This window comes from Callorhinus ursinus, unplaced genomic scaffold, assembly GCF_003265705.2.
Source record: "Callorhinus ursinus isolate GAN/ISIS: 27379988/994484 unplaced genomic scaffold, GSC_fseal_2.0 scaffold1, whole genome shotgun sequence".
Taxonomy (NCBI): Eukaryota; Metazoa; Chordata; class Mammalia; order Carnivora; family Otariidae; genus Callorhinus; species Callorhinus ursinus.
Genome location: NW_027397063.1, coordinates 103,296,046 through 103,321,729, shown reverse-complemented (window position 1 = coordinate 103,321,729; position 25,684 = coordinate 103,296,046). Strand labels below are relative to the sequence as shown.

Genomic DNA, 25,684 nt, shown 5'->3' with positions numbered 1-25,684 from the left:
TGGTGTGTTGCCCTTTTTTTTTTTTTTAAGATTTATTTATTTATTTGAGAGAGAGCATGAGGGGGGGAGGGTCAGAGGGAGAAGCAGACTCCCCGCTGAGCAGGGAGCCCTATGCGGGACTCGATCCTGGGACTCCTGGATCATGACCCGAGCCGAAGGCAGTCGCTTAACCAACTGAGCCACCCAGGTGCCCCTAAAGTACCAAAGTATTTTAAGTACTTGAGTTCTGGCACAATATTTGTCATTATAAAATCCCTTTAACTTTGATTTTTTAACTTCAAGATAATGACATTCAGGTTCAGGTTAGAAGCAATAAAGACTAACACAGGGAAACCTTAGGTTTAAAAAGAAAATCACTCGAAGTGGAATTTGGCCAATGCTTGGATTTGGATTTTAAGCTTGTTACATGGATTTATTTATGGCCTCTAGGCAATCACTTTTTATTCTTATTCGCAATTAGTGAACTAATTCATGAACACATTTCCAAAAACAAAGTTGCCAATATACTGCTCTTTCCTTCAGTGGAGTCATTTGTTTCCTTATTGTGCATGCACTATCATTTCATCATCAGAATACATAAGAAAGATCTGACCTTTAATTAAACTTCTAGAATGTTGCTATTTTTTAGCATCTGAGAAGGGTTTGTAAAAATATGAAACCATGGGAGGGAGAAATAAACCATCTTTGTTCCTTCTCCATATGTGGCAATCTGAAGGAAATAAATGCTCTGGCTTATGAACTGGAAACATTTTAATTTCTAATAAGTGGCAGTTTAAGGTCTTGGGGTGCCTGGGTGGCTCAGTTGGTTGGGCGACTGCCTTCGGCTCAGGTCATGATCCCGGAGTCCCGGGATCAAGTCCCGCATTGGGCTCCCTGCTGAGCAGGGAGTCTGCTTCTCCCTCTGACCCTCTTCCCTCTCACGCTTTCTACCATTCTCTCTCTCTCTCAATAAATAAATAAAAATCTTTTAAAAAAAGGAGTATTTCTTAACCTCTTATCCTCTCGACATTGTGAATTAAAGGGGATTATTTAAATGTGATATTCTAAGTAGATGTGCTAGAAGACAATACAGGCATAATGGTTAAAAGACCACAGATGGACTCTGGAGTTGGGACAGACCTAGGTTGGGATTCTGGATCCCCATTTATTGGCTGTGTGACTTGTGCAAATATGCACATTTGTTGCAACACCTTAAATAGCAGCAATTATTTTACAAAAATTAAAAAAAACCTTACATAAAAATCAAATAAAATATTAGTGTCAGTAAAATAGTCATTAAACATTTCTTTTATAGGTGAAAAAAGATTGCCAAAATCATGAAGCAGCTTAAAAATATGTAACTTTACAAATATTATACTTGAAGTTTCTTTCCAATAATCCTGAGTTAGTTGTTTTATTTTAAAATGTTTTGGTTATCATGAAATTTGACATCTAAAGGAAAAAAAAAAGAGGCCTGTTATGCATATTCTAGTGTATGCTAATGGTTTTGACAACGTATGCATATATGTTAGGAAAAGATCCCAATTGTTGCAATTTTCTCATGGTTATAAACACTACTAGATGATTGAAGACATGTAAAACACCTCTGTGGGTACTCACCATTCCAGTGAGTCACAGTACCAAACCATCGAAGTCTTAAGAGAACTCTCATAGGCTTTAGAATGTAGTAGAAACATTAATTTTAGGGCAAGTTAACAGTATTTTGGAAATCCTTGCCAACAAACAAAAAGAATTTGGCATTTGGAAGTTTTCCACAGGCCTACAGTCAGACCCACAGAAACCAGCAGAAAACAGGTCAACACTCAATGGTTTACAGTGCTCTGGGGACATGATCACCTTAAGTCTTCCTATTGTATTGATCTTCACTTGGCAGCTCTTTCAGAAGTGTCTGTGCTGATTAATACTTGGTGATTTAAATACTTAGTAATTTCTAGCACATATAAAATAATAGCATTTTTAGTTGTTTTCTTGCTTCTGAAGCAGCCAACTTCCTTTTAGAGCTCATTACTCATTATGGCCCTCAAAAATAGCTCTTCGATTGAAGTTTCCTGAGTCATTCAGTTAATGTATTTCTCCAAGTCTGTAATCATAAAGACTGGTTACTACACACCATGTTTCTTAGCAGATGAAAAATCCTGTTTTCACTTCACATTCCTTAAGCATTCAAGGCAGTCTGTGGGAGCTATCTCCCCTGCAGTATGCAAAGGAGCCAGAGCCTAGAGTTATAAATGGGGGTGGCGGGGATGGGTTTCATATTTGAAACTTTAAATTACCAGGTACTTTTATTTATTTTATAGCTTAATCGTTGAGATTTTCCAAGATAGGTCTAAAAACCAGAAGATACGATTTCAGAGATTGGAAAAAAGCAACAGCACATTTAAAGCAGAAGATGTAAAAGTGGAACAAAACTTTTTATAGTTTATTTTACTCTATCAACTGAGACATGCTTAATTTTTATAACTACATTTAACTACCTTAATGTAACCTTAAAAGTAAATATTCCTTTGCCCAGGGATTAAAAATAATCAAAGAATTCTCAAGCAAATCTGGCTTTAAAAATACTCTATCCCTGTTGTCTTTTGTTCACAATTCTTGGGAACTGGTATGGAGGAGGGGAGGAGAGAAAATAAAATTAGTTTATTTGCTAGAAAGAGCTGTCATTGTTTTCTTGACTGGTGAAGTAGGGAATAAGTGGCAAGGTATTTTCTCCACAAGAACAGTAATTTTTGCTTTGAAGTTCATGAATGCAATACTACATCTTCCCTGGGTAAATTCTTTAAAAATGTTTTTATTATCTTTCATGAAACCTGTGTTTAGTTAGCCCTGAATGTTCACTCTTATATCTTTTACTTTGAGGAAACCAATATTCTAGTTGACTTTAAGGCCTAGACTATCTTGTTATTAAATTGAACAATTAAATTCTGCATCAATTTGTATGCGCTATGGCTGGATTCTCTCAAATTAGTTCATTTTTTTTAGTCATCTCTAGAAATGGTGATTCCTCTTTCTATACCTAATGTTACATCCAAATGTTTTTATTACAACATGGCTAAATGCAGGTCTCCACTTAACTCTTGCATTAGTTTGTTCAAGACTGAAAGGCCACTGTGGTTGAAACGTGTGAGGGGGCGTGAGACTGGTGTGAGAGAAGATGGGAGGGAGATGAGGGTCAGATAAGTAGTTTTATGAAAGTCATGGTAAGACGCTCAGATGATTCTAAGTGAGATAGGGAACCATCTAAATGAGACTGATAGGGTGTGTTAAAAAAAAAGAAAAAAATCACCCTGGCCGTTAGGGAGAAGAACTACATGAGGCAAGAACAGAATGTAGACTAGAGGCTCTTAATAGTAATCCAGGCTATCAGACCAGAGTAAGTGAAGAAGTGAGAAGGGGACAGATTCTGGATGTGTTTTACAGATAAAATTTCCAGGACTTGGTGACAGACTGAATGTAGGCCCTAAGGGAAGCGACATTAAGGGCAAGCTCAGGCCCGATCAGCTATTTGTGCCACTGCAGTGACGGCCTTAGGTCTGTGTGATTCCTACTCTGTGCCTTTGCTGTACCCAGGGTGTAGCAGAGAAACTAAGGAAGAACAGGTTTACAGAGGAAAAATCAAAGTTCTGTCTACTCATATAACATTCCCAGATTGATGGGACTTTAAAAGTGCATTCGTGGAATTTTTCTAAAATACTATTCAAATGACCATGCCAGAAGCATTCCAGACAGAAGCGTTTCCATGCTGTTTCAAGTAATAGACCTGAATCTCACCCCTCCTGTAACTTAACACCTGTCCAAAGTCGTTGCTTGACAAAGCCTGGACAGGTTTTATGTCAGGGTTTCTCAGCTTCTGCACTGTTGGCATTTTAGATGGGGTAATTCTTTGAGGGGCCGTCTAGAGCATTGTAGGATGTTTAGCAGCATCCCTGGCCTACTACATGCCAACAGCACCATCTCCCAGTTGTGAAACCAAAACTGTCTCAAGATATCACCAGATGTCCCTGGGAGGCAAAATCCTTCCCAGTTAAGAACTACTGGTTTATACTAAGCAAAACTTTCTAGCATGTGCTGACAGTAACAAAACAAATGTTTATTACCATTTATAAACCCTTTTATGCTACCAGAACCAATGCACAAATTGGTTATTTTAAAAATCTGCTGGTTTGTAAACCATAAAAATAAATGCCTTGAATTTACCTTTAAGCGCTCAATAGTTATTTGATGTTGGGCCATGGTCTTGAGTATGAATCTACTGACTGGATTTCCAAGTTGTCATGGTATGTGATGCATTTCCTACCATTTTTAGTTTTAGGCATTTTTAAATGGGACAAAAATTGGATTCTTTCATTCTTGCTTTTTATTGGTACATAAATTTGTCCACCCTCTTAAGATTTCTCAGCTGTACTTCATTTAATCTCATTTTGGCTGGAGAGGGGCTGGGGTTGCAACTAGCTTTTATTAAGTGTTCTTTCTTAATACAGTCAACCTAGCTGTCAAATAAAACCAGTCTTTTACACTCACAGTTCAAGGACTGCTGAATATTTAATTAAATTACATAATTACCTATGTAATACAAACAGATTCGGTGACTACTGCCGCTGTTTGTAAGCATACAGAGTTCATCCGATGTGAGAGAAGCACATGGGGATATGAGAGCGCAGCCTCCTCCCCAGCCTTCAGTGCACCATGTCGTTAAGTCAGTATTTGGTTCCAGCCAGTTTTATCAGGTGGCAATTTGCACCAAACACTACGTATTCTACTTGTGTTACTTCTTTTAATCTACAATCGTAAAATACAGATATGTTAATGAGAATACTAAAACATGGAGATGTGTCCTGCACTAGGTTACATAGCTAATAAATAAAATGGTCAGGATGAAATCCCCAGCATTCTAACACGTGCTTTACCATTTCATCACAAGTCCAAAGCCTGGGGGTGGGGGTGGGGTGGGGGGAGTAATTCTCTACAGAGCACTAAGTTCCAGTCTAGTCACGATCACAAACTGTACCTTTGAAACTTGACCCATAAAGATAGATCAGGGACTCTGAAGCATCAAGTCCATACATTTAGGACTAACCCCAGTACTACCTGTATTAATTTCCTATTGCTCTGGTAACAAATTACTACAAACTTAGTGGCTTAAAACAACACAGCTTACGGTTCTGTAGGCTAGAAGTCTGACACAGGTCTCACTGGGCTAAAATCAAGATGTCAGCAGGGCTGTGTTCTTTTCTGGAGGCTCTAGGGGAGAATCCATTTCCTTACCTTTGCCAGCTTCTGGAGGCCATCATAGTCTTTGGCTTGTGACTTAGCTTCCCCTCCATCTTCAAAGCCAGTTTACAACTTTATCTCCCTGACCAGTAACCATAGTCACATCCCTCTCTGACGATGAACTTTTCTGCCTCCCTCTTGTACTTTTAAGTACACTGGGCCTACCTGGATAATGCAGGATAACCTTCCTACCTTAATAAAACGATGCTGAGAGCCTTGGGGCATAGGTCTGGACCAGTCCGTTCCTGTTCAGTTATATTAACTATATCATTTTTCCCCCTGAAAAATGTATAGCATTTTATAAGGAAATAAATCATGAGGTATTTCACTTTAAATTCTGAATCATTGGTGCCATCTATATAACACACTGAATTAACACAAATTACATTTTAAAAGTCATTTATAAGAGGTATTGGCTAAAAATGGCTATAGGAAATTACTCATTTTGTAATGTCAGTGAGATGGTCAAATAAATGTCAGTACAGTTATACAGAATCAATAGGTTTGGCACAAATAATTTTTTCAGATACAATGACGGCCTTATATACTTAATACTGTTAGAATTTAACCTCTGATATTTTTAATTCTGCAGTTTAGCTTCTGTAATAGATGTTTCCAATGACACTTTTCTCGGTAACTGAATTTCCTTTAGATTTTATGCAATGTGTTATGCATGTTTTGCCCTTGTTATTTTTAAAGATGATGTATCTGAGGACTCACATTTGGTAGTAAAATACGAGTATCATATTACTCTTTGCTGAAGATCTAACAAATTCCAACAGGAAAGCAGTATAAAATTATTACTAAAAATCCAATGCTTAAAACTTGTCTTAGTTTGAATTTCCGAGAACAATACCAAGGACGGAGATGCAGGTGATTTCTTCGGGAAATAATCTCAGGAAACGGAGGGAGTGGGGGGAGAGAGGGGGAATGAGTGTATCTTACTGAGCTGGTTACTGTGGACAGCTGGTACTGAGCTCCTCTGAGGAACTATGTGCCTCAGAACTGTCCCTTTGAAGACAACTGGGGCCTTTATCCACCAGATTACCTCCTCTGTTGGTAACTATATCTGTGTTTAATGGGCATTTTCACAAAGTCCTAAAATTTAAAAGTTTGATTTGTAGGAGAAATGCCTAACGACTGAATTGTTTATTAAAACTGTCCTCAAAGTCAATGTAAATGGATCAACTGTATAATTACAGATAATTAGATATATTGGAGTCCTTTAGTCTTGAATAGTTTTAGATATATATGATCAGTCTCACCAAACTCCACATACAGGTTCTAACATAGCAGCTTGTATTTGTTACAGAATGTATTTGATACTCAATACTATAATAACCAAATTCAAAACACTGAATAAAAAATAGTAATTTTCATGAAAGCTTTCTTTTTAGGACTCCTCCTGAATGTGCTATTTTAAATGACTAAAGGATGTTAAAGGGATTGTTTGGCTAGAACTATCATTCCCTCCTTTATGGGTCATGTTCATCCAGACTAGCCAGACAATGGCTTTATTTCTGACCTGTCTTCCAAGGTTGTTACCCTGTGTGTGGGATAGGCAATGAATTGTCCTTTGTTCCCTGAGATTTTTAAGTTTTTTTTTTTTTTAAAGATTTTATTTATTTGAGATAGAGAGCACGAGAGGGAAGAGGGTCGGAGGGAAAAGCAGACTCCCTGCTGAGCAGGGAGCCCGATGTGGGACTTGATCCTGGGACTCCAGGATCATGACCCGAGCCGAAGGCAGTCACTTAACCAACTGAGCCACCCAGGCGCCCGAGATTTTTAAGTTTTTACCTAATATATACATTTACTGGAAAACACTGAATCGAAAGCAGTCACAGTGGTCACTGCCATTACTGCCTCAACTTAAGCTGCTCTAAGACTGCCACTTCCTTTAAAATTAACTACACTTGAATTCCAAAATAAGCTATGAATAAACCTTCATGATTTATAAAGGTGGTAGGTTCAACAATAAATTAAAAAGGCAGTATTAATAAACACCATTTAGTGACCATCTTATATGCTTGGCCCATTGTTCAGTCACAAACTTGTGAGGTAGACAGAATCTTCTTACAGATACAGGAACTGGATAGCAAAGGCTAAGTAACTTGCTAGGCACCACAGAGCTAGTAAATGTTGGAATGGAGATTTGAAGCCTAGTAGGTCTCATTCCAACTAACATTAAAAAAAACATTTGAGTATGTTCTAATGTTTCCATTTTTACTTTAAAAATTATCAAGACTTTAAGAAATCTAAACAGTGAAATTTTGTTGTCTTTGGTATAAAATATTTCAAAACTAGCATTTGAATAGTCATATAAAACATTACTGCAGGGGCACCTGGGTGGTTCATTCATTAAGTGTCTGCCTTTGGCTCAGGTCATGATCCCAGGGTCCTGGGATCGAGCCCCGCATCGGGCTCCGTGCTCAGCGGGAAGCCTGCTTCTCCCTCTCCCACTCCCCCTGCTTGTGTTTCCTCTCTCGCTGTCTCTCTGTCAAATAAATAAATAAAACCTAAAAAAACAAAAAACCACCACTGCAGTGATTAATAAGATAAACAATAAACAAATTTGACATCCATTTTTAATTTCTTATTTTAAGTAAAAGGTTAATTATTTAAAACTTCAGGTTTCTGAACTTAAAGCAGCTCCCTGATCTGACAGAAAACAAGAAAAAGGTATCATTTACAGATAGATCAATCAAAAGACATTTAAAATAATCGAATGAGGAAGACCTAACTTGAAGAGTTGGAAGATTAAGGATACTTCTCTACATCTTTTAATTTATTTCCTACCGTCTGTCACAGGAGATGAGTATGATGTATGTGCCATTTGTTTGGATGAATATGAAGACGGAGACAAGCTCAGAATCCTTCCTTGTTCCCATGGTATGAATAATTACACACTGCTTTGAATTTATGTATAATTTATATGTAGGCTCAATATTAGAGGAGACAAAAGAGTTACTAGCATACTGTGAGCCAGGTCGTGTAGCAATTAGTGGTGTCATTAAAGGATGGAGGTATATTTATAAAAATTTACAAATTTTTTTGTCCCTACATGATACATATAGAAGAACATGAATAAAAAACATGGTAAGAAACTAAAAATGTAATGTTCTCAACCGCAGTATATTATCTAAAAGATGTGTATCTTGCTTCAACAGCTTACCACTGCAAGTGTGTAGACCCCTGGCTAACTAAAACCAAAAAAACCTGTCCCGTCTGCAAGCAAAAAGTTGTTCCTTCTCAAGGCGATTCAGACTCTGACACAGACAGTAGTCAAGAAGAAAATGAAGTGTCAGAACATACCCCTTTACTTAGACCTTTGGCTTCTGTCAGCACCCAGTCATTTGGGGCTTTGTCGGAATCCCGCTCACATCAGAACATGACAGAATCTTCAGACTATGAAGATGATGACAATGAAGATACCGACAGTAGTGATGCAGAAAACGAAATTAATGCACATAGTGTTGTAGTCCAACTGCAGCCTAATGGTGAACGGGATTACAACATAGCAAATACTGTTTGACCTTCAGAGGGTGATTGGGTTATTTCCTAACAAATGTTTGAGTATATAATTTGATTTTTTTGCTCCCTTCAGAGATTCCTGTAGAGATAACTTATTTTTTAGTATTCTACAGTTTAATCAGATTACTGAAACAGGTGTTTTTGATCTGGCATTTATCTGCAGGAGTGTACTTCATTTCACTGGTAACTAGTAATAGGCTGGTGCTGTAACTCAAGCATCAAATCAACTCTTCTTTTGGAATGAAATATAGCCAAAATATTTTTTAAAAATTCCTCAGTATAGCTTGCAATTAAGACCAAGATCACAGTATGCAAATGTTTCGTGTTTTACACACAAGGTCAGTGCTGTGGCCATGTAGCATGAGCTAAGCCAACTCCCATTTGCATAAAGTTTACCTAGAGTTGTTGAGTTGGAATACATTTGTTCTGGAATAGATTTGTCCCCTAAATTGCCATCTCTCATGAGAGGTGACAATTTAGCATTTTTCCTTCTATCAGCACCACAAAGAAACTCAGAGCTGTCTTTTTCCTTTCTATTCCCAAGTAGTCTTATCCTGATAGGAATGGTCTATACTAGTGCAGATTTCATAGGGTTTTTTTTTTCCCTCAAAGTTTTAAATACTATATAGTGTTATGTATGAATTTGATTCATCAGCTAAAGTAATATGTCTCTGGACTTAACTTACTGAATTTCAGTATCCTTAAGGGTTTTGTGTTATGATCAAAGCAAAAAGAAAATGCTGTATAAAAATACCAAACTTCAGCAACTGTTAATACTCAGATCATATACCTCTTAACAAAGAGCATCTTATACTAATTAGCCCTGCTAAACTATGTATAGAAGAAATTGTTCAAGTATTGGATTTGGAAATAATTGCTTATGTTTAACAGAACTAATGATGTATTTAAACAATGTATTATGAAGAGTTAAATTATATTATACATCATTGTAACTATGTAGAAAATATAGACTTATGTATAATCAAAATGCTAAGAGTTTTTATATGGCCTTGTATGAAGGGAGTTTGAATGTTAATAAACACGTTTTCCACTTTAAGAACTGGCAAAATATTTGTTCTGCTGTACTATTACCCAGATTAGCCTCATTTATAGGCACATATAGGTATATGCTGTAAATACTTTTATAGCACATATAGTGCTATAAAGGTATAATAATTAAGGTAATGTAGGTCATATAAAACCACCACCTTAGAATTTTATACAAGGTAACTGACTGCTTACAACCAATTAGGTAATCCCCCAAAAGTTAAAACTGCAGCCAAAATCCCAACAATAACGTACATTGTGGTACCCTAGTGTAATTATGGTACATCCTTACAGCAGACTTCTATACAGCCTTGAAAGAATAAAGTTAATATCCAGATAGTGCTATACTGACTGGGAATTTTTAGTTAACAAAAGCATATTAGAGAATAGTTAAGTACATGATGTATAGGAGTCTTCTGTTGTAAAAAGAGAAAAATTTATTTTTAAAAGAAATTTAACACTATTGAGAAATTTTACTTTCTGAAAAAAAATCTTATAATCCATCAAAAAAAGGTATTTACACTTAAGAAAATAAAAGGTTGAATTCAGTATCCACTGTCTGATACCAGGTTGTCCCCTCCCCCAACCTCCTTATAAAAATCACACACAGGCCTGAGAAACAGGTCATCAGTTTACTACGGTAGGGAAGCAGACTCTGGAATTGGATGTACTTATACAGCCCTAACCTTTGCAAACCTGGGTGGTCATTTGTACAATTTCATTTAACCTAAGGTAGGGTATGAAGACAGAACACTCAGTACCTGCCACGTAAATACACAGTAATAGCTTTTATAATTAAGGTAAATAATTAAACACATCATACCTAAACCCATTTTTTTTAAAGAACAAAGTTAAAGGTCACTATAACATGTATTAAATGTTGTATCTCCTCAGTCCTCAATCTATAAATCAGATCAAGGACTTGAGTTCCTTTAAATTTAAGTATTAGTTTTTCTGAGGCAAAATTGCCCCCCCTTTTTAAACTCCAAACTGTTACTTTTAGTTGTGTTTAAAAAAAAAAATTCCCAACATATATGTGTGTGTATATATATATATATATATAATATACATATGTCGACAACACTAATATTCAGTTGAAATCTTTTATAATTTCTTCATGGTGTAACTATACAGCTTTTTAAACAGAACATTAAATAAAATTAAAATCTAATTTCCATTAAAAAATACTTCCCTAACTTAAAACCTTTGATATGAAAGTAGTCACATGGAAACTTACCCCAGAGATGAATTTATCTTGATATTTTGCCTTCAGAAATACCTATGTAAAATACATGTATATATTATACACTATGTATTTATACTGTATGCAACATCTGTTCATTACCTCATTATTTGACATTTATTGGTGAGCATTTTCTCATGTTATTCAATGACTATTTATTCTCTAGACATACAATAATTCATTCAACCCATAATCCTCAAAATTAAATCTTGTAGTGTTCCAAGTTTAGGTATTTTAAGTAATGTGGTATGATCCCATTCTGGTATGCAAATGTGTTTAAGCCCCATTTCCTTAGGTTAAATTGCTAGAACTAAGTATAAAACAGTTACCTACATATATTTTCATAAGTGTTTTTTGTGGGTAGGGGGCCAATGGCTAGTTTCATTTAATTCATTAAACACTAGTGTTATAGTTGCCCTCTACCATCTTCTACTCCCCTATCCACACTCCCAAACACACACTTTTCACTTAAGAGGTTCCTTAAGGCCTTCACAAATTTGGTCACTGCTTTCTAATCAGTTACCCTAACAGTTCTTTACAGCTGAAGTGTGAATGTATATTACTGTAAAATCTCAAATCATCACAACCCAACCACCAAATTTTCATTTGACCAACCTTTTATTCGTAACTGGGTTCTTAACAGGTCAGGAAGTTGGAAGTTTTTTTTTCAATTTCGAAGGTATGGCCAACTACCAAAGTAGCCCCAAATTCCTTATCTTCCATACTTTTACATCCCTGTCCGTACTAATTCAGAACTAATGCCTGACAACACTGTCAAAAAAAATGTTATGCACAGTGTATTTTAATAAGGTGGAGATTCCCATTCCCTAACCCACTGTTTCTCAAAGGGTAGCATATAGACCACTTAAAGTGAATCAGACTGACTGACCTGATTATTTCTAAAGGGACTTCTGGAGCTTATGGAATTCCATCTTCTAGGGTGAAAATCCAGAGCCCAGAATCTGCATTACAACCAGCTCCCCAGTTTTGCTTAGACCCACCAACTTTTGAGCACTCCTGCTCCAAGCTTCTGCCTCACAGTTCATAAAGAGTATTAAACTAACATTTACTAAACTTGAATATATCCCTGAGACCTTATGACCTCTAGAACTAAACTTGACTCTTACATAGTCAGAGCTAATAGGTCACTCCAGAGAAACTGCAGAAATATCCTACTTTTCTTACATGCTGCCTAAGGAACATCTTCTCTTATGTGAGAGTCCCAGCTGGTTGACTTCAGCATGCCAATATAGCTTCCAAATCTAAAGTCACATGACAGTTCAACACAGAAGAATCCACAATGCAGAAACCCTTCTTGGTATTGGGCTCCTTATTGCTCACTAGATTTCACAGCTAGAGACCAGCTACAAGAGAAAATAATTTCTAGTGGGTAAGTCAGTTTTCCTCTCACAAGCCCAAAGATGAGCCCTAAATGACTTTTAAAAGCCTTTTTAAAAAAAACAGAAAAAGCCCATTAAAAAGAAATTCCCAGGCACTCATTTTATTTATAATACTACAGGATATGGAGTAGGCCATGAGCTCAATTTTAAGATTTTATGCTTACAACAGAGTCTGGCCTATTCTGTATAGGCCTATTCTGTATAGTCCAATGTGTCAAAAATCAACTATGACAGTAAGACAATTTACATAAACAACAGGAGTCTAGAGTATTTGGTTGGAATAAATTTATTTCATCTGTCTGTAAACAAGGTGTTTAATAGTTATGGCATTTTTTTAAATGCATATTAAATCAGATGAGTTAGACTGTATCCCAGATGTAACAAAGTGCAGGGAAAGAAATGGACAAATCAGCAACAAGATTTGTTTTTAAATCTGTACATTATCCACAAGGCCCAAACAATAGAAGCAAATACTAGAATGTCCCTAAAGTAGTGCCATTCGAAAGAAACCTTTAATAGGTCAGTTAAAATCCATCTCACAATAGCAACAGTTCATTTTAACAATAGTATGGCACAGAACACATATGAAAAAAATTTATCACAAGACAGCCAAGTCCACAATAATGCAACTTCATATAAAAACTCAAGCTGCAAATAAAAATTGGTCCTATGAAGAACAAACTGGACACACTCCAGATGGTTATGTTGGGATACCTAATGTCCATAATGGCAGCCTTTTACAATTTTACTAAAGAGTAGAGCTGGTGTGCAAAGAAAAAGACAGGAACACAAATCTGAGCTACTGCAATGATGGAATGTCCCTGGGGATTCGATCTGTATGGTTACTGTAAGGTCATGGGAGGAAGTGCCTTTTGCTCTCGTTTTGCAGTTGCTCTCTTCACATACCCTATAAGACAGAAGGTCTGTCTCTACTCAAGTGCAACAATACTGAAAGCAAACTACTGCAGCTCTCAATAGCTCATCAACGAAAGGGCTTATTACTTGGTTAAATAAACCAGGCACTGCATAAAAGATGGAAGCAAACCAAATACCTATATGCAAAGGGAAAGGGGGGGAAAAGAGGAGTGAAGGAAAGATGCATGCACTTTTTCCTCCCAACCATGCGCTACAAAAGGAAGACTAAATGAGCTAAGTAAATGCTCAAAGTGCTGAAAAGACATTGATCAAATTAGAGATTGTACAACCGGCACCTTGCTTAATATTAACTTATTTTAGTTATCAATATCCCATTAATTGCTAAGACAAAGTGATGCCCAACTTGGCATGCCCCCTCCCCCCAAATTTCAAGGTATCATGCAAATCATTGTTGTGCTGCAATTATGTTGCCAGATAAGGGTTGGTTACATACAGTGGTTAACATACAAATGATCCATTGGGCAAACAGGAATCATGACATTAGAAAATAGGTAAAGAAAAATTAGCTACCATCTATAGTCTGGTAGCACTGTGACCGTAATTGGGGTGGTGATGAAGACAGTTGCTAGGTAGATGGGGAGAGGCTGCTTACACATCAGACCTCCTCAGGTATAAAGCGAGTTCATATGCTTTCTTGTTAAGTGTGCCTCCGTGGACACCTTCCTTTCCCATGACTATAACCAATGCTGGAGTACACAGGGAAACAAAACAAAAGTGAACAGAATTATTTAAGGGGGGGGAGGGCAGAAAGAAAGACACCTTTCCCCACCAACAGAGGGATACAAAGGAGACACAGGTTCATACCCCATCACCCTGCATTGCTAATAAAATTTCCAGAATTAAGACTCAAGCTTACAGCTAGGAAAGTTTAAGAGCAATTTTCCCCTAATACTTAACAGTCTGCCTAGCAGCTAGAACCCAGAGTCTCTCAAGTATTTTGCCATTGAGTATGCCTTCTTATTCAATCCGCCTCCATGGACCCCTTCTTTTCCCATTACAAAGACCAAGACTGAAAGAGAAAGAAGAAAAGTGTTTCAAAAGAAGTGTTAATCAAGAAAGTCACATAAGTTTTAGCAGACAGAACCCCAATTAATAAGTTAACATTAAGTTAGTTTTCCGCAAACTGTCAAGCACTGAAGTCAATTAGGTCTCCAAAAGGAGAACTTTCAAACTAGAAATATGCTGAAAACACTATAAACTGCATCCTGGAAGCCCAATCAGTGCAGCTGCAGCACTCCATAAAAATATCTTTACCCTAGCTAGGAAAAAAGAAGTATGATTGTTTATCTTCTAGGGCAAAAAACTGGTGAGTATGACAAATTATTAGACTGGCCCCCCAAATATAAACTTACAAAACTTAGGTGATTATTTACAAAATTCTCCCCAACTTCAAGAGGCTTGATTAAGTGCAAACTATTATGTCTTACCAGTGAGACTCAATGTGTCTATTAATTCCAGAGGAAAACCAAGACCAAATTTTAAAGAGCATTTTCAGTGCCATTCAGAAAAGTCCAAATAAAAAGTACTTAAGGCTTGTGCTTAATTGATATCTTCGCTGTACTTTGTTTTTAAGTGAGTCTGAAATCCTGAAACAGGATTACTATTTCCAACAGGGTTCCTCTATGTTGCAATTCAGAGGTCTAGCCCCAAAATACATGTGCATTGCTGATTTTACACTCGCTACCACTAGATGTCAGTAGTGCTGTAGAGTATAAAAATCTTATTCTAGTTTTCTGTCACATCAGTTACTACTTCTTTTGAACATACTTATCTGAACTCAGCTAATGTTTGGAGATATGTCTACTATTTCAGTTATCTAATTTTCCTACAGAAAAATACTCATATGCATCAACTCACATCAGAGTAAGAGTCACCTTCAGAATAATCACAAGGAGTTGGCAGAACCACTGCAGTAAATTACAGCTCAGAGGAGCTTCAAGTTCATTCACATGGTAGATTTGGTCTTAAAATCAGCTGTGCCAAGTCGGCTATCTGAGGCTACACAGCCCTCTTAATTTACAAAATATTTACAAAGGATAATACATTTAAATGTATTTGTAAATCAATTAGATGTCATAATAAACCTCAATCTTGGAAGTTTTTCTGCAAAAAAGTAGTGAGACTTATTTAGGCTAATAAGAATTTCTGCAATGTCGACAACAGGAAACACCAGAACTTCTGGACCAAGTGTATACATGAAATATAATGTCCTACTTCTCAAATCTAAATTTCACAGACACACTTAGTCTTTGAAAATACTTTAGTAAACAGGTGGCTTACTACACAAAACCTTTTTCTAATTATTTCTCTCTCCCCTTTCCCCAACATTTCTAACAGAAAAATTAGCGAATGTTCATTTTTCCTTCTTTATGCTGAGCAGTGAATAATTAAAATGCAAGAAAGGGAAGATATGCAAAGGTGAAAGGCTCAAAAGGACCAAAGTAACCAAACAATACGAACGATTTAACATATGTGAATAATATGTGAATATTCTGTTTTTTAGTAAAGTCAGGATCTCAGAGAGGAGGCTGTGTATGCAGCTGATGTAGAGTTGGTAAATCTAAAGCAAAGCAGTGCCTCCCTTCAGTGCTGGGCAGTTCACAAAAACCACCTTAATAGCCATTATGGACTAACACTTTAATTCAAAATGTTAAAGAAACTGCTTAATAAGTTGTAATGTAGCGTGCAACTTTTAACCAAAAGAGTACTCTGCTTACCTCTACCAGCTCTGCCGACAGCAACGTTGTATGTTGGCTCCCCACCTTGACTCTTTGTCCGGATGTCCATTGTGCAGTCACCATCAACATATAGGCTATCTCTGATCACGGAGCACTTCTTTGCGCCAAGAGTCAAACCGTTGGTAAAGAAACCTTCCCGGTCTTTTCCTACAATCATATCTATTTCTACTGGCTGCCCCCGCCAAAACAAAACAAAACAAAACAGAAAAGAATGGAAAAAACATTAAGTTGTAATTCTTTTCATGCCTCCATATAAGTGGAAAAACTGTATGCCAAGTTTGTATTGTACTAGAAGACATGCACATTTCACTAATGTAGAATCAAGTTTCAGTCTTTTCTAAAGAATTAATCTTATATGACTACATGTTTTATATCACTTCATGTCAGTTAACTGTGTACTAACTAAAGACCAGTCTATGCAAAGAATCTATGTAGTTGATAGTTAACACTAAATAAACTGCAAACTTAACAGTTTACAAACTGTTTCAAGTCAGGGGGTACCTGAGGTGTTTATGTAATGGTAAAGATTCACCTATAAACTCTTCTAACAACTGCTTGCCTGTCACACTGAGTCACATTACAGTTATGCTGCAAACTTAAAGTTGCTTGAAAGTCTCCTGAAAAAATGCCTATGCTTAACACACCTGTTCACTTCTACTCTGCTTTAAATAGCTTGAAATATGCCCCATAATATGAACTTCAAACCCTAGACCTCAACACATTCCCAAATTCCTATCTCCCTCCTATTTTCCTAGCCACTCTCTTTTTCCTCTCCAACTTCCCTTCCCCTCCCACCTCAGTAATCAGTTTTCTTTCTGGGCAAATGCAAAGAGGATTCTGTTGGTGGCACTGCAGTAGACAACGGTAAAAAACAAAAAAACAAAAACCCCGAGAAAATGGAGACTGGGAAAGAAACTGAGGTAGTCACCAGAACCGGAAAGGAGAAAACGTGCATTCTAACATTCCCTGAATAAGAAGGAAGGCGTCGCCCCCATCAGAACTGCAGAGTCATAGCAGGCCCCAGCCATTTCCAAGCACACTCCCGCAATCTTCCCAGCCAGACAGCGGGAACTCACACAAAGACAAGAGGACTGCAGAAAAAAAGTTGATCGCCAGATAGATGCCAATTCTCTATAATAACTAGTCCACTGCGGTTATAGGAGACCTTAAAGTACTAGTATCAAGGGCTGAGTTCTACACAGATCTTAAGCCATGTTAAGTAGTACAGAATAATTAGTAGCACTCATAATAGGGGGCCTGAATTTTGGCGTTTGATGGGAGGGGAGCGTGGGGCTAAGAAATTAAGGGAATGCCCCTGTATTTGACACAATCGTCAAGTGCAGAAAGAGGCAAAACAATAAAGCAGCACCAGCACCGGAGGCTTAATAACAATTATCCCCCAAACATGTGGCAACCAAGTCAAAACCAGCAGGTCACAAGAAAATGAGGCACTGTAAAGCATAAATCTGCATTAGTTCCTTTACTATCTTCACTAAAGAGGGAGGGACTTGGAGAAGTAAAGTGTCCCCTCAGCTTTCACAGATTGTAAGCCCCATAAAAGCACCCCCTTTTTTAGAGCTATGTTGCGTAATTGGGGATAACGGTATATCGATGAATCTCCATAGGAGGAGAGAAATCAATGGCAGTTCGCCATCTTGGAGAATTAAAAAAAAAAAAAAATCCTATGGAGCCAGAGCTGAAGTCGAGATTCACTAATCCACCTACGTTGTCGGCGTACATTTCTCTCAAGCCCCAAAGGCCTGGACACCCGCAAACCTACGCAAAGTCGCTGCGAGGATCCGGGGGCCGGGCAGCCACCGCCTCCCACAGCCCGCGGCGCGGGCGGCGCGCTGTCCGCGGAGCGAGGGGCAGCCCGGCCGCCGGAGGACCCCCCCGCCCGGGCCACGCGCGCCCTGGCCCGGTCCCTCCAGCCCCCGCTTCCACCCCGGGACATGCAAAGCAAACCTTAGGGCTTGCAGGAGACCCCAGAGAGCCGCACGAGGGGAAAAAAAAAGCCGGCCCCCCCATCCCAACCGGTGCGCCCCCTCCCCCCGCCTCACGGACTGGCACTGGGAACGCCGGGGGCCGCCGAGGCAGTCAGGCAGCCAGGCCGCCGCCCCCGCCGGGTCAGCGCAGCCCCGGGCGAGGGGGCGTCCCCGGGCCTCGGCCTCCCCACCAACCCTGCAGCCGCATCCTCGGCGCCGGCCGCCTACCACACCTGCCCGCGCGGCCCTACGTGCCCCCACAGCCGGCCGGCCCCGCTCGGGTCCGGGGACGGGAACCCGGGCCGCCGCCGGTCCTCACCGTAATGCTCTGGAAGACGCCCCCGGCCGTGGCTGCCCAGACGTATTTGGCGTCGCAATAGCCGACAATGGCGGCCTCCTGGCAGCAGCCATCGCACATCAGGTTATCCACGTAGCTCTGCCAACCGGCCATCTTCGAGCCCTTCGCACTGCAGCGGGGACGGCGAGGAGCAGCAGGCGCAGCGGCGGCGGCAGCGGGCGGCGGCGGCGCGGGGGGAGGCGGGGCGGGGGCGGGGAGGAGGCGGCTCTGCGCAGGCACCGACCGCCCCCCTCCCCGAGGAGCTGCGGAGGGAGGACGCGGGGACGGTGATGAGGGACAAGCCGCCGAGGGCGCCCGGCCTGCCTGCCCGCCCGCAGCCGCGGGGCTAACCACCAGCGGGAGGCTGCGGAACGGCTGTGCTAGCGGCGACGGTGCTATCGGCGTCTGCTCCTCACCGCGGCACCTTTCAGTTCTCCGCGGCCACGGCGGGGCGGGCGTGCGCGCGCTCGTGCGTGCGATCCTTCCGCGGCGCCCCGACTCGAAGGGTCCCGGGAAGGGAGGGAGAGACTGAGGCGGGGGCGCGGAGGGATACCGCTCTGGGACAATCACGGCCGCCACGTGCGCCAGAGAGGTCCGGGTGCGGTGGGGTCGCTGGGGGCGGCTGCCTGAGGCCCGCGGAGGGGGCTGTTCCTCCGTCGCATTCGGCACCCCAGGGACGGGGGCGTCTGAGATGCCTCCAGTGCCCGCGGCCCGGTCGTAATGCGCCTCTCTTCTGCGTCCGGTGGCTGGGGATGCGGAATCTTGAGCTTTGGTGTTGGCTTGCCGAGTTGCCCTGGTGACGGGATGTGGAGCGTTTACTCCTGTTTGTGGTGGGGGTGGCAGTGGCAAGGTCGCCCACGCTCATGTCGGGCGTCTTCAATGGGACCCTCTTCCCTGGAGCCCCCCGCCCTTTGGTGGTACAGGCAGCCGAGAGGGCGCGTCCCGGCAACCTGAAATCTGAGCTGGCGTTTGGGGCTCTCAGGAACATATCTGAGCTTTGCCGGTCTTTCATTGTTGCCTCATTTGGGTACCAGGGCCTCGCATTCTCTGGATTCTTTGACAGTAAGAACCCCCTTAAGATTGCTAATCACCTGTGGCTAAATTGCTCTTAAATTCCGAACAAAACCAATAGCGATCTGTGTAAACTATTTGTTGGCTAACTGGGAAAGTTACAGGCGGGTCAAAGAAATCGCTGAAAATACAAAGAGTACAAGACCTAAGAAAGGGTTCCCCGGATGAATATAGTATAATAATATTTCTGCTATTCAAAGGTAAAATAATTGCAGGTCCCAGGTCTGAGAATGGCTTGTATTTACAAGGTGGAGTCCCTGTGATTCTCTCATCTCTTTAGTAACCTCTGGGTGCTTTGACTAGACAAGGAATTAGGAGACGACCTACAACGGTTTTAATTTTAGGTGAACAAAAACGATCTGCCAATCAAGGAAAGGAAGAAAGCTCATTTAAAACGTTGAAAAGTTAATTTCAAATTTAAAGTTATCGCGTAAGGGCACGATTTGTGACACAGCTGTAGCTCATGAAAAGACAAAAATGTTGAGCAATTTAATTGGCTCTGAGGTTTTTATTTTTTCTGCTGTTTGCTTTTATATTTTTTTCTGCTGAAATCAGCTTCTGCAAGGGAGGGGAGGAAAGCACAGTAGGAGAACCCCCAAGTCAGGAACCTATAGATTGAGACAATGTATTTTCTCGTGTTCTGATGATACAGAATCCCTGTGTGGTACAAAAATGTGTGCCAAAAATTGTTTCATTTTTGCAGGTGTGCCTCCCACCTGATATAGTTACACTTACTGGTTTATTACTTTACCGCTTTGTAGTGGTTTTTGATGGTTTTAATCCTTCAATCTTAGCAGTTTATCACCTTAAAAGTTAATAAATACAGTGTGTTGATAGCACTGAATATGGTCACTTTGTGAGAATTCATCAAGCTGTATGATTTGTGCTTTTAGTATGCATGTTATAATTCAATAAATTTAAACAGGAAAGATGAGAGAAAATAAAGATAAAATAATTTAAAGTATATTGCAATTGTTATTTATTAATCTACTCTGAGTTTTTGAGATTTCATTTCTAGACTATTATAGCAAATAGTTGGAAATAATTGCATTCCATTTTTATTCTTTTGTTGTCTTTAGCAAAAGGATTAGATCAACTGAATATTCTGGATATTCAAATCTCAAAAGGTTCTAAAAAGATTCTCAAACATATCTATTGGGTAATACGTTCCGAAGAATTTAGAATTTCTAACATTTTTCCTTATTTTCCAATTTGATACACTTCAACATTAGCATTTTACTTTTTCAACATAGTGGTATTACTTTCCCAGAATAACATCCAGTAAAATTTAAACTATGAAAAACATATTTTGTATAATAGATTATATGAGGCTTTACTGTTTAGATTTTTAGATAATATATTCAAAGGAATCTGTTTACTGTCTGCTTTTTAGTACAGACAGTCCCCTACCTACTAGGGTTCAATTTATTATTTTCCAACTTTACCATGATGTAAAAGCCATAGGCATTCAGTAGAAACTGTACTTCAGATTTTGAATTTTGATCTTTTCCCAGGTTAGTGGTATGCAGTGTGATATTGGTGATGCTGGGCAGCCAGTCAGCAGTCAGCTCCCAGTCAGCCCCACAATCATAAGGGTAAACAACTGATACAACCATTCTATTTTTCAGTTTCAGTACTCAATAAACTACATGAGGTATTCCACACTTTATTATAAAATAGGCTTTGTGTTAGATGATTTTGCCCAACTGTAGGCTAATGCAAGTGTTCTGACCACATTTAAGGTAGCAAGGCTAAGCTATGACGTTTCTAAGTTAGGTATATTAAATGCACTGTCCACTTAGGATATTTTCACTTTACAATGGGTTTATCAGGATGTAATCCCATTGTAAATTGAGGAAGATCTGTACTATTATAAAATAATCCTGTGCCTATTTTCTTTAGAACCAGCTTCCCAGCATGCTGTCTTATTTTCTATTTGTATACAAGGATCTGTTACTATTTCATATAACTTGCGTACCACACACATTTCAAAAGGCATAAATAGAGGCTTAACACTGAGTTTTAGGAATAGCAATGTGTTAAGTCCAAAGGAGTATCGATATGAAAAAAAGAATTAACAATTTGTATCTTTCTCTAGGTTTTTTTTGTGTATGTTTTTGTTTTGTTTTGTTTTCAGGGTAACTGATCCCTACAGTGATAATACCAAAGTCTGGGCAGAAGTAGAGAAAAATCATAGCTCTGTTGATACAAATATCCAGAATGATACAGCCTTTAACAATCAGTGGTAGCATATTTAAATTAGGAGTGAGTTATTATGCATTCTTTCCAAAATTTTTAAATTCTTATTTAGGAAAACAAAAACTATGTGGTAAATCAGATTCTTCAATGTATCAGTCAAGTAATGTCTGAGCTTTTTAAGTCCATGAGTAAATCATTTGACAGTTTAGTAAAAATACAAAGAAAAAGGAGTTGTGTTAAAATGTATTCACCCTGTTAAACATTGGTATAGACTAAAACTACATAATTACCCCAAATATAGTAAAATGACAATTAACTAAGCCCACCCCAAGCCCACACCTAACTAAAATTTCACCCCCATATTTATTTTTTGGGAAAAGTGTTTTAATTGTAAAAGTATCAAAACAATAAAATTTAGAAAAATGGAGAAAAATCACACAAGCAGTACAAATATTGTCTTTCGAATGTATTCACTCATTGTTTTATTTATGATTTTTATAGTTAAGAACATGGAGTACCTACAATTCTGGATTTGTCCATTTTATCCTGAAATTCAGTGATTTTTTGCTTTTTATAGCTTGAGGTTATTTAATTGGATGCATACAAGTTAAAAATTGTTATATTTCCTTTCTGACATATTTAACCTTTAAGTAGTGGCCCTCTTTATTACCAATAATGTGTTTTGTCTTAAAATTTATTTTGTTAAAGGGCCCCTTGGTGGCTCAGTCAGTTAAGTGGCCGACTCTTGATTTTGGCTCAGGTCATGATCTCAGGGTCCTGGGATAGAGCCCCCCGTGGGGGCTCTGTGCTCAGCGGGAAGTCTGCTTAAGATTCTCTCTCCCTCTCCCTCTCCGCCTCCCCCTGCTTGCTTGCTCTCTCAAATAAATCTTTTAAAAATTTTTATTTTTGTCAGATAGTGAGGTAACTATGCTAGCTCTCTTTTTATTGGTATTTATCTGATCTTTTCTCTCTCCTTCCCACTTCCTCATCCCCTCTTCCTCTTTCTGCTTCTTCCCCCTCCACCCCCCTTACCGGTACTTAAAATTTAGATGTCTCTTATAAACGCTGGAATTTGGCTTTTTGTCTAATAGGCAATATTTTAATTTTTCATTCAATTTATGTGTTCAATTTCTATTCCTCTAGTGTTACCCTCAAAATTTTACCATGCATATTTAATAGAACAAAGCTTTAAGTTAAATAATATCTTAAACCCTACCTGCAGACCATCCAAGGACCTTAGAACATTTTAAATCTGGTCACTCCTCTTCAGGCTACTATTTCACACAGATGTTTGTTTATACATATGTATTCACTGTTGATCCTTGAACAACATGAATTTGAACTGCATGGGTCCGCTTATACATGGATTTTTTACAGTACAGTACTCTCTTCCTTATGATCTGACATTTTCTTACTTTGACATTTAGCTTAGCTTGCCACAAGATTGCAGTTTATAATACATAAAACTAAAAATATATGTTAATCAACTATGTTATCAGTAATGATTCCAGTCAATAGTAGGCTATTAGTAGTTAAGTTTTTGGGGAGTCAAAAGTTATACATGGATTTTCTTTCTTTTTTTTAAGATTTTATTTATTTATTTGAGAGAGAGAGATAGAGCACGAGCAGGGAGGAGAGGGAGAAGCAGGCTCCCTTGCTAAGCAGGGAGCCCAACACTGGGCTGGATCCCAAGATCCTGGGATCGTGACCTGAGCCGAAGGCAGACGCTTAACCGACTGACCCACCCAGGAGCCCCTGTACATGGATTTTCTGCATGAGGGGTATGTGCCCCAACCCCTGTGTTGTTCAAGGTCAACTGTATACATATACATTTGCTACTTAACTTACCATTCCTTCTTATATCTCAGACCATTATTCTATGATCCTTCTTCCTGAAGTAAATCTTTAGAAGTTCTTTTAATAGAGGTCTCCTAGTAAATTCTGTATTTTTGTTTATTTGAAAATATTCTTGTATCACTTTCATTCTTAAAAAAGAGATTGAATTTACAATACAAGACCAACACTTTGAAAATATGGCATTCATTCTGGCTTACAGCATTGCTGGTTGTATTTTTATGAATGATCTGTTCTTTTTTTCTGGCTTATTTTGGAATCTTTTTGTCTTTTCTGTCCTTCAGTTTCACTATGATGTATCTATATCTAGGTTTCTTTTACTCTACTCTCCTTGGAAAAATAGTTTTATATCCATGATCCCTTCTGGAAAATTCTCAGTCATTATCTCTTCAATTATTCCTTTTCCTCAGTTCTCTCTCTTCTTTTGGGATTCAGAATTATTGTTTCCTTTTCCTCTTCTGTTCTCCATATCTCTTAGCTTCTCTCATATTTTCCATCTTCTCTCTGGGCTGCATTCTCGGTAATTTCTTCAGCCAAATGTTCCAGTTCATTCTTCAATTATGTTTCATCTGCTGTTAAACCCCTACACTGAGTTTTCATTTCTTAAAATCTATTTTCCATTTTCAGAAGTTCCATTTTATTGCTACCCAGATCTTTCTTATTCCTGATGGTTTTATAATTGCTTATCTATCTTTGTGGTTCCATACTTTGTTTCTTCAAACATCTCTTAACCTAGTTTTTCTATATTCTGTATCTGACAATCCAGTATCTAAATAAGTTGTACGTTTTTCTCTCTCTCACCCATGATGGCTTGCCTCCTGTATACTTGGTGATTTTAGACTGTGAATTCATATTTCCTTGATCTTAATATGTGGGAACTCTGATAGCTTAAATTGAGGACACTTTCTTTCAAAGATGATTCACATCTGCTTCTGCTATGTGCCCAGGAGTACTAGCAACCTGGGGCCACTTTAACCCTTTCTGTCATGTCCCCTAAATGCAGGAGTATCTGATTTACCTCCTCACATAGAGCTGCTACTGGCATTTGCACTTAGACCAACCCCATCTCTCCAGCTTGCATACAGACCCTTGCTCTAGTTTCTGCTCAAGATTTATTTCTCTTTATTTGGTAGGAAGAGGGGTCTTTGAAGAGATTTCTAATTTCTGAGAGTCAAGCAAAATACCAAAAAATGTTTTTGATCCAGTATGTAGTTGTTTTGCAGCAGGAGAATTCCCCTACAATATCTAGTTCAATCATGATGCCAGAAGCAGAAGTTATAACCACAGTTGTGAATCTTCAGTGTTTTATTCACTTTGAGTTTCAGGCACAGGTGCTGGTTGGTGCTATTCACTGAGACAAGGAATATAGCAAGATGAACAACATCAAGGAGGAAAATGTAAGCTTAGTTGACTTTTCAGTACTTGTGAGACATCTAAGTAAAAATGCTGCATGGCAGTTATATGTACAGCTCGGTAGTTCAGGAGAGACATCTGGACTTGAGATAACACTTCAAAAATGAGTAGAGGAAGAGAAGTTTACAATGAAAGCTGAATGAGTGGCTAGAGAAGTTGGGTAGAGAATCAGAAGCAAGCTAGGTCATAAATGTCCAAGGAAGAGAGTTTTTCCAAATGGTAGGAATGGTTGAAGAATATCAAATAATGCTACAAAGTCAAATGGGAGGATTGGAAGGTGTTCATTAAATTAGCAACAGAGAGGCTGTTTTGGAAATGGACAAATACAAATTAGGTGAACTGTGGGGAAGTAAACCAGATTGCAATGAGTAAAGGAAAAAATGCAAGGGAAGAGAGCTGAGACTTTTCTTCATTCAAGCATTTTGACAGTAAAGGAGAATAAAGAGAGAATTAGCCAAAGGGAACGTATGGGTAAAGGAGGGGGTGGTGGTGGTTATTTTAATTAGAGAGTCTCAAACATGATTAAATGCTGATGGGATGGCATTAGTAGAGAAGGAGATGTTAAAGATATAGGAGAAAGAAGATAAATAGTACCTCAAGGTTCTGGAACAGTTAAAAAAAAAATGGCCTGGGATCCAAAGCATGGTTGGATAGAATTGCCC

The 25,684-nt window shown here is 38.9% G+C and overlaps 2 protein-coding genes across 12 annotated transcripts in view; one reads left to right on the top strand and one right to left on the bottom strand.

Annotated features, from left to right (window-relative positions):
- RNF13 (ring finger protein 13) overlaps positions 1–9,859 on the top strand; it is a 158,341-nt gene extending 148,482 nt beyond the window's left edge. For 8 of the 9 annotated variants that reach the window (XM_025880593.2, XM_073898629.1, XM_025880583.2 and 5 more), the window contains 2 exons: positions 8,077–8,157; positions 8,436–9,859. In XM_025880593.2, the coding sequence (XP_025736378.1) occupies positions 8,077–8,157; positions 8,436–8,800 (446 nt within the window). In that variant the 3' untranslated portion in view covers positions 8,801–9,859. The remainder of the gene's footprint in view (positions 1–8,076; positions 8,158–8,435) is intronic. The other variant, XM_073898627.1, reaches the window with a different exon arrangement.
- A 1,224-nt stretch (positions 9,860–11,083) lies between these two features.
- On the bottom strand, positions 11,084–18,975 carry PFN2 (profilin 2). Of its 3 annotated transcripts, none has more exons than XM_025880651.2 (3): positions 18,468–18,975; positions 16,143–16,335; positions 11,084–11,125 (listed from the first exon to the last, which is right to left on the bottom strand). In XM_025880651.2, exons 1-3 carry the CDS (start codon positions 18,597–18,599, stop codon positions 11,097–11,099), a joined length of 354 nt encoding a protein of 117 aa, XP_025736436.1. In that variant the 5' UTR covers positions 18,600–18,975; the 3' UTR covers positions 11,084–11,096. The 3 variants fall into 3 exon arrangements, with proteins under 3 accessions (XP_025736436.1, XP_025736410.1, XP_025736419.1); XM_025880625.2 differs by lacking the exon at positions 11,084–11,125 and adding an exon at positions 12,760–14,434 and having other exon boundaries at positions 18,468–18,962; XM_025880634.2 differs by lacking the exon at positions 11,084–11,125 and adding an exon at positions 12,760–14,111 and having other exon boundaries at positions 18,468–18,960.
- Between the last annotated feature and the right edge of the window lie 6,709 nt (positions 18,976–25,684).

Coding starts and splice junctions, on each gene's coding strand:
- PFN2 (XM_025880625.2), bottom strand. CDS start 18,599: ATGGCCGGTTGGCAGAGCTACGTGGATAACCTGATGTGCGATGGCTGC. Junction 16,336..18,467: donor GCGTCTTCCAGAGCATTACG/GTGAGGACCGGC, acceptor TGGCGGGGGCAG/CCAGTAGAAATAGATATGAT. Junction 14,435..16,142: donor TGTCGGCAGAGCTGGTAGAG/GTAAGCAGAGTA, acceptor TTTCTCTTTCAG/TCTTGGTCTTTGTAATGGGA.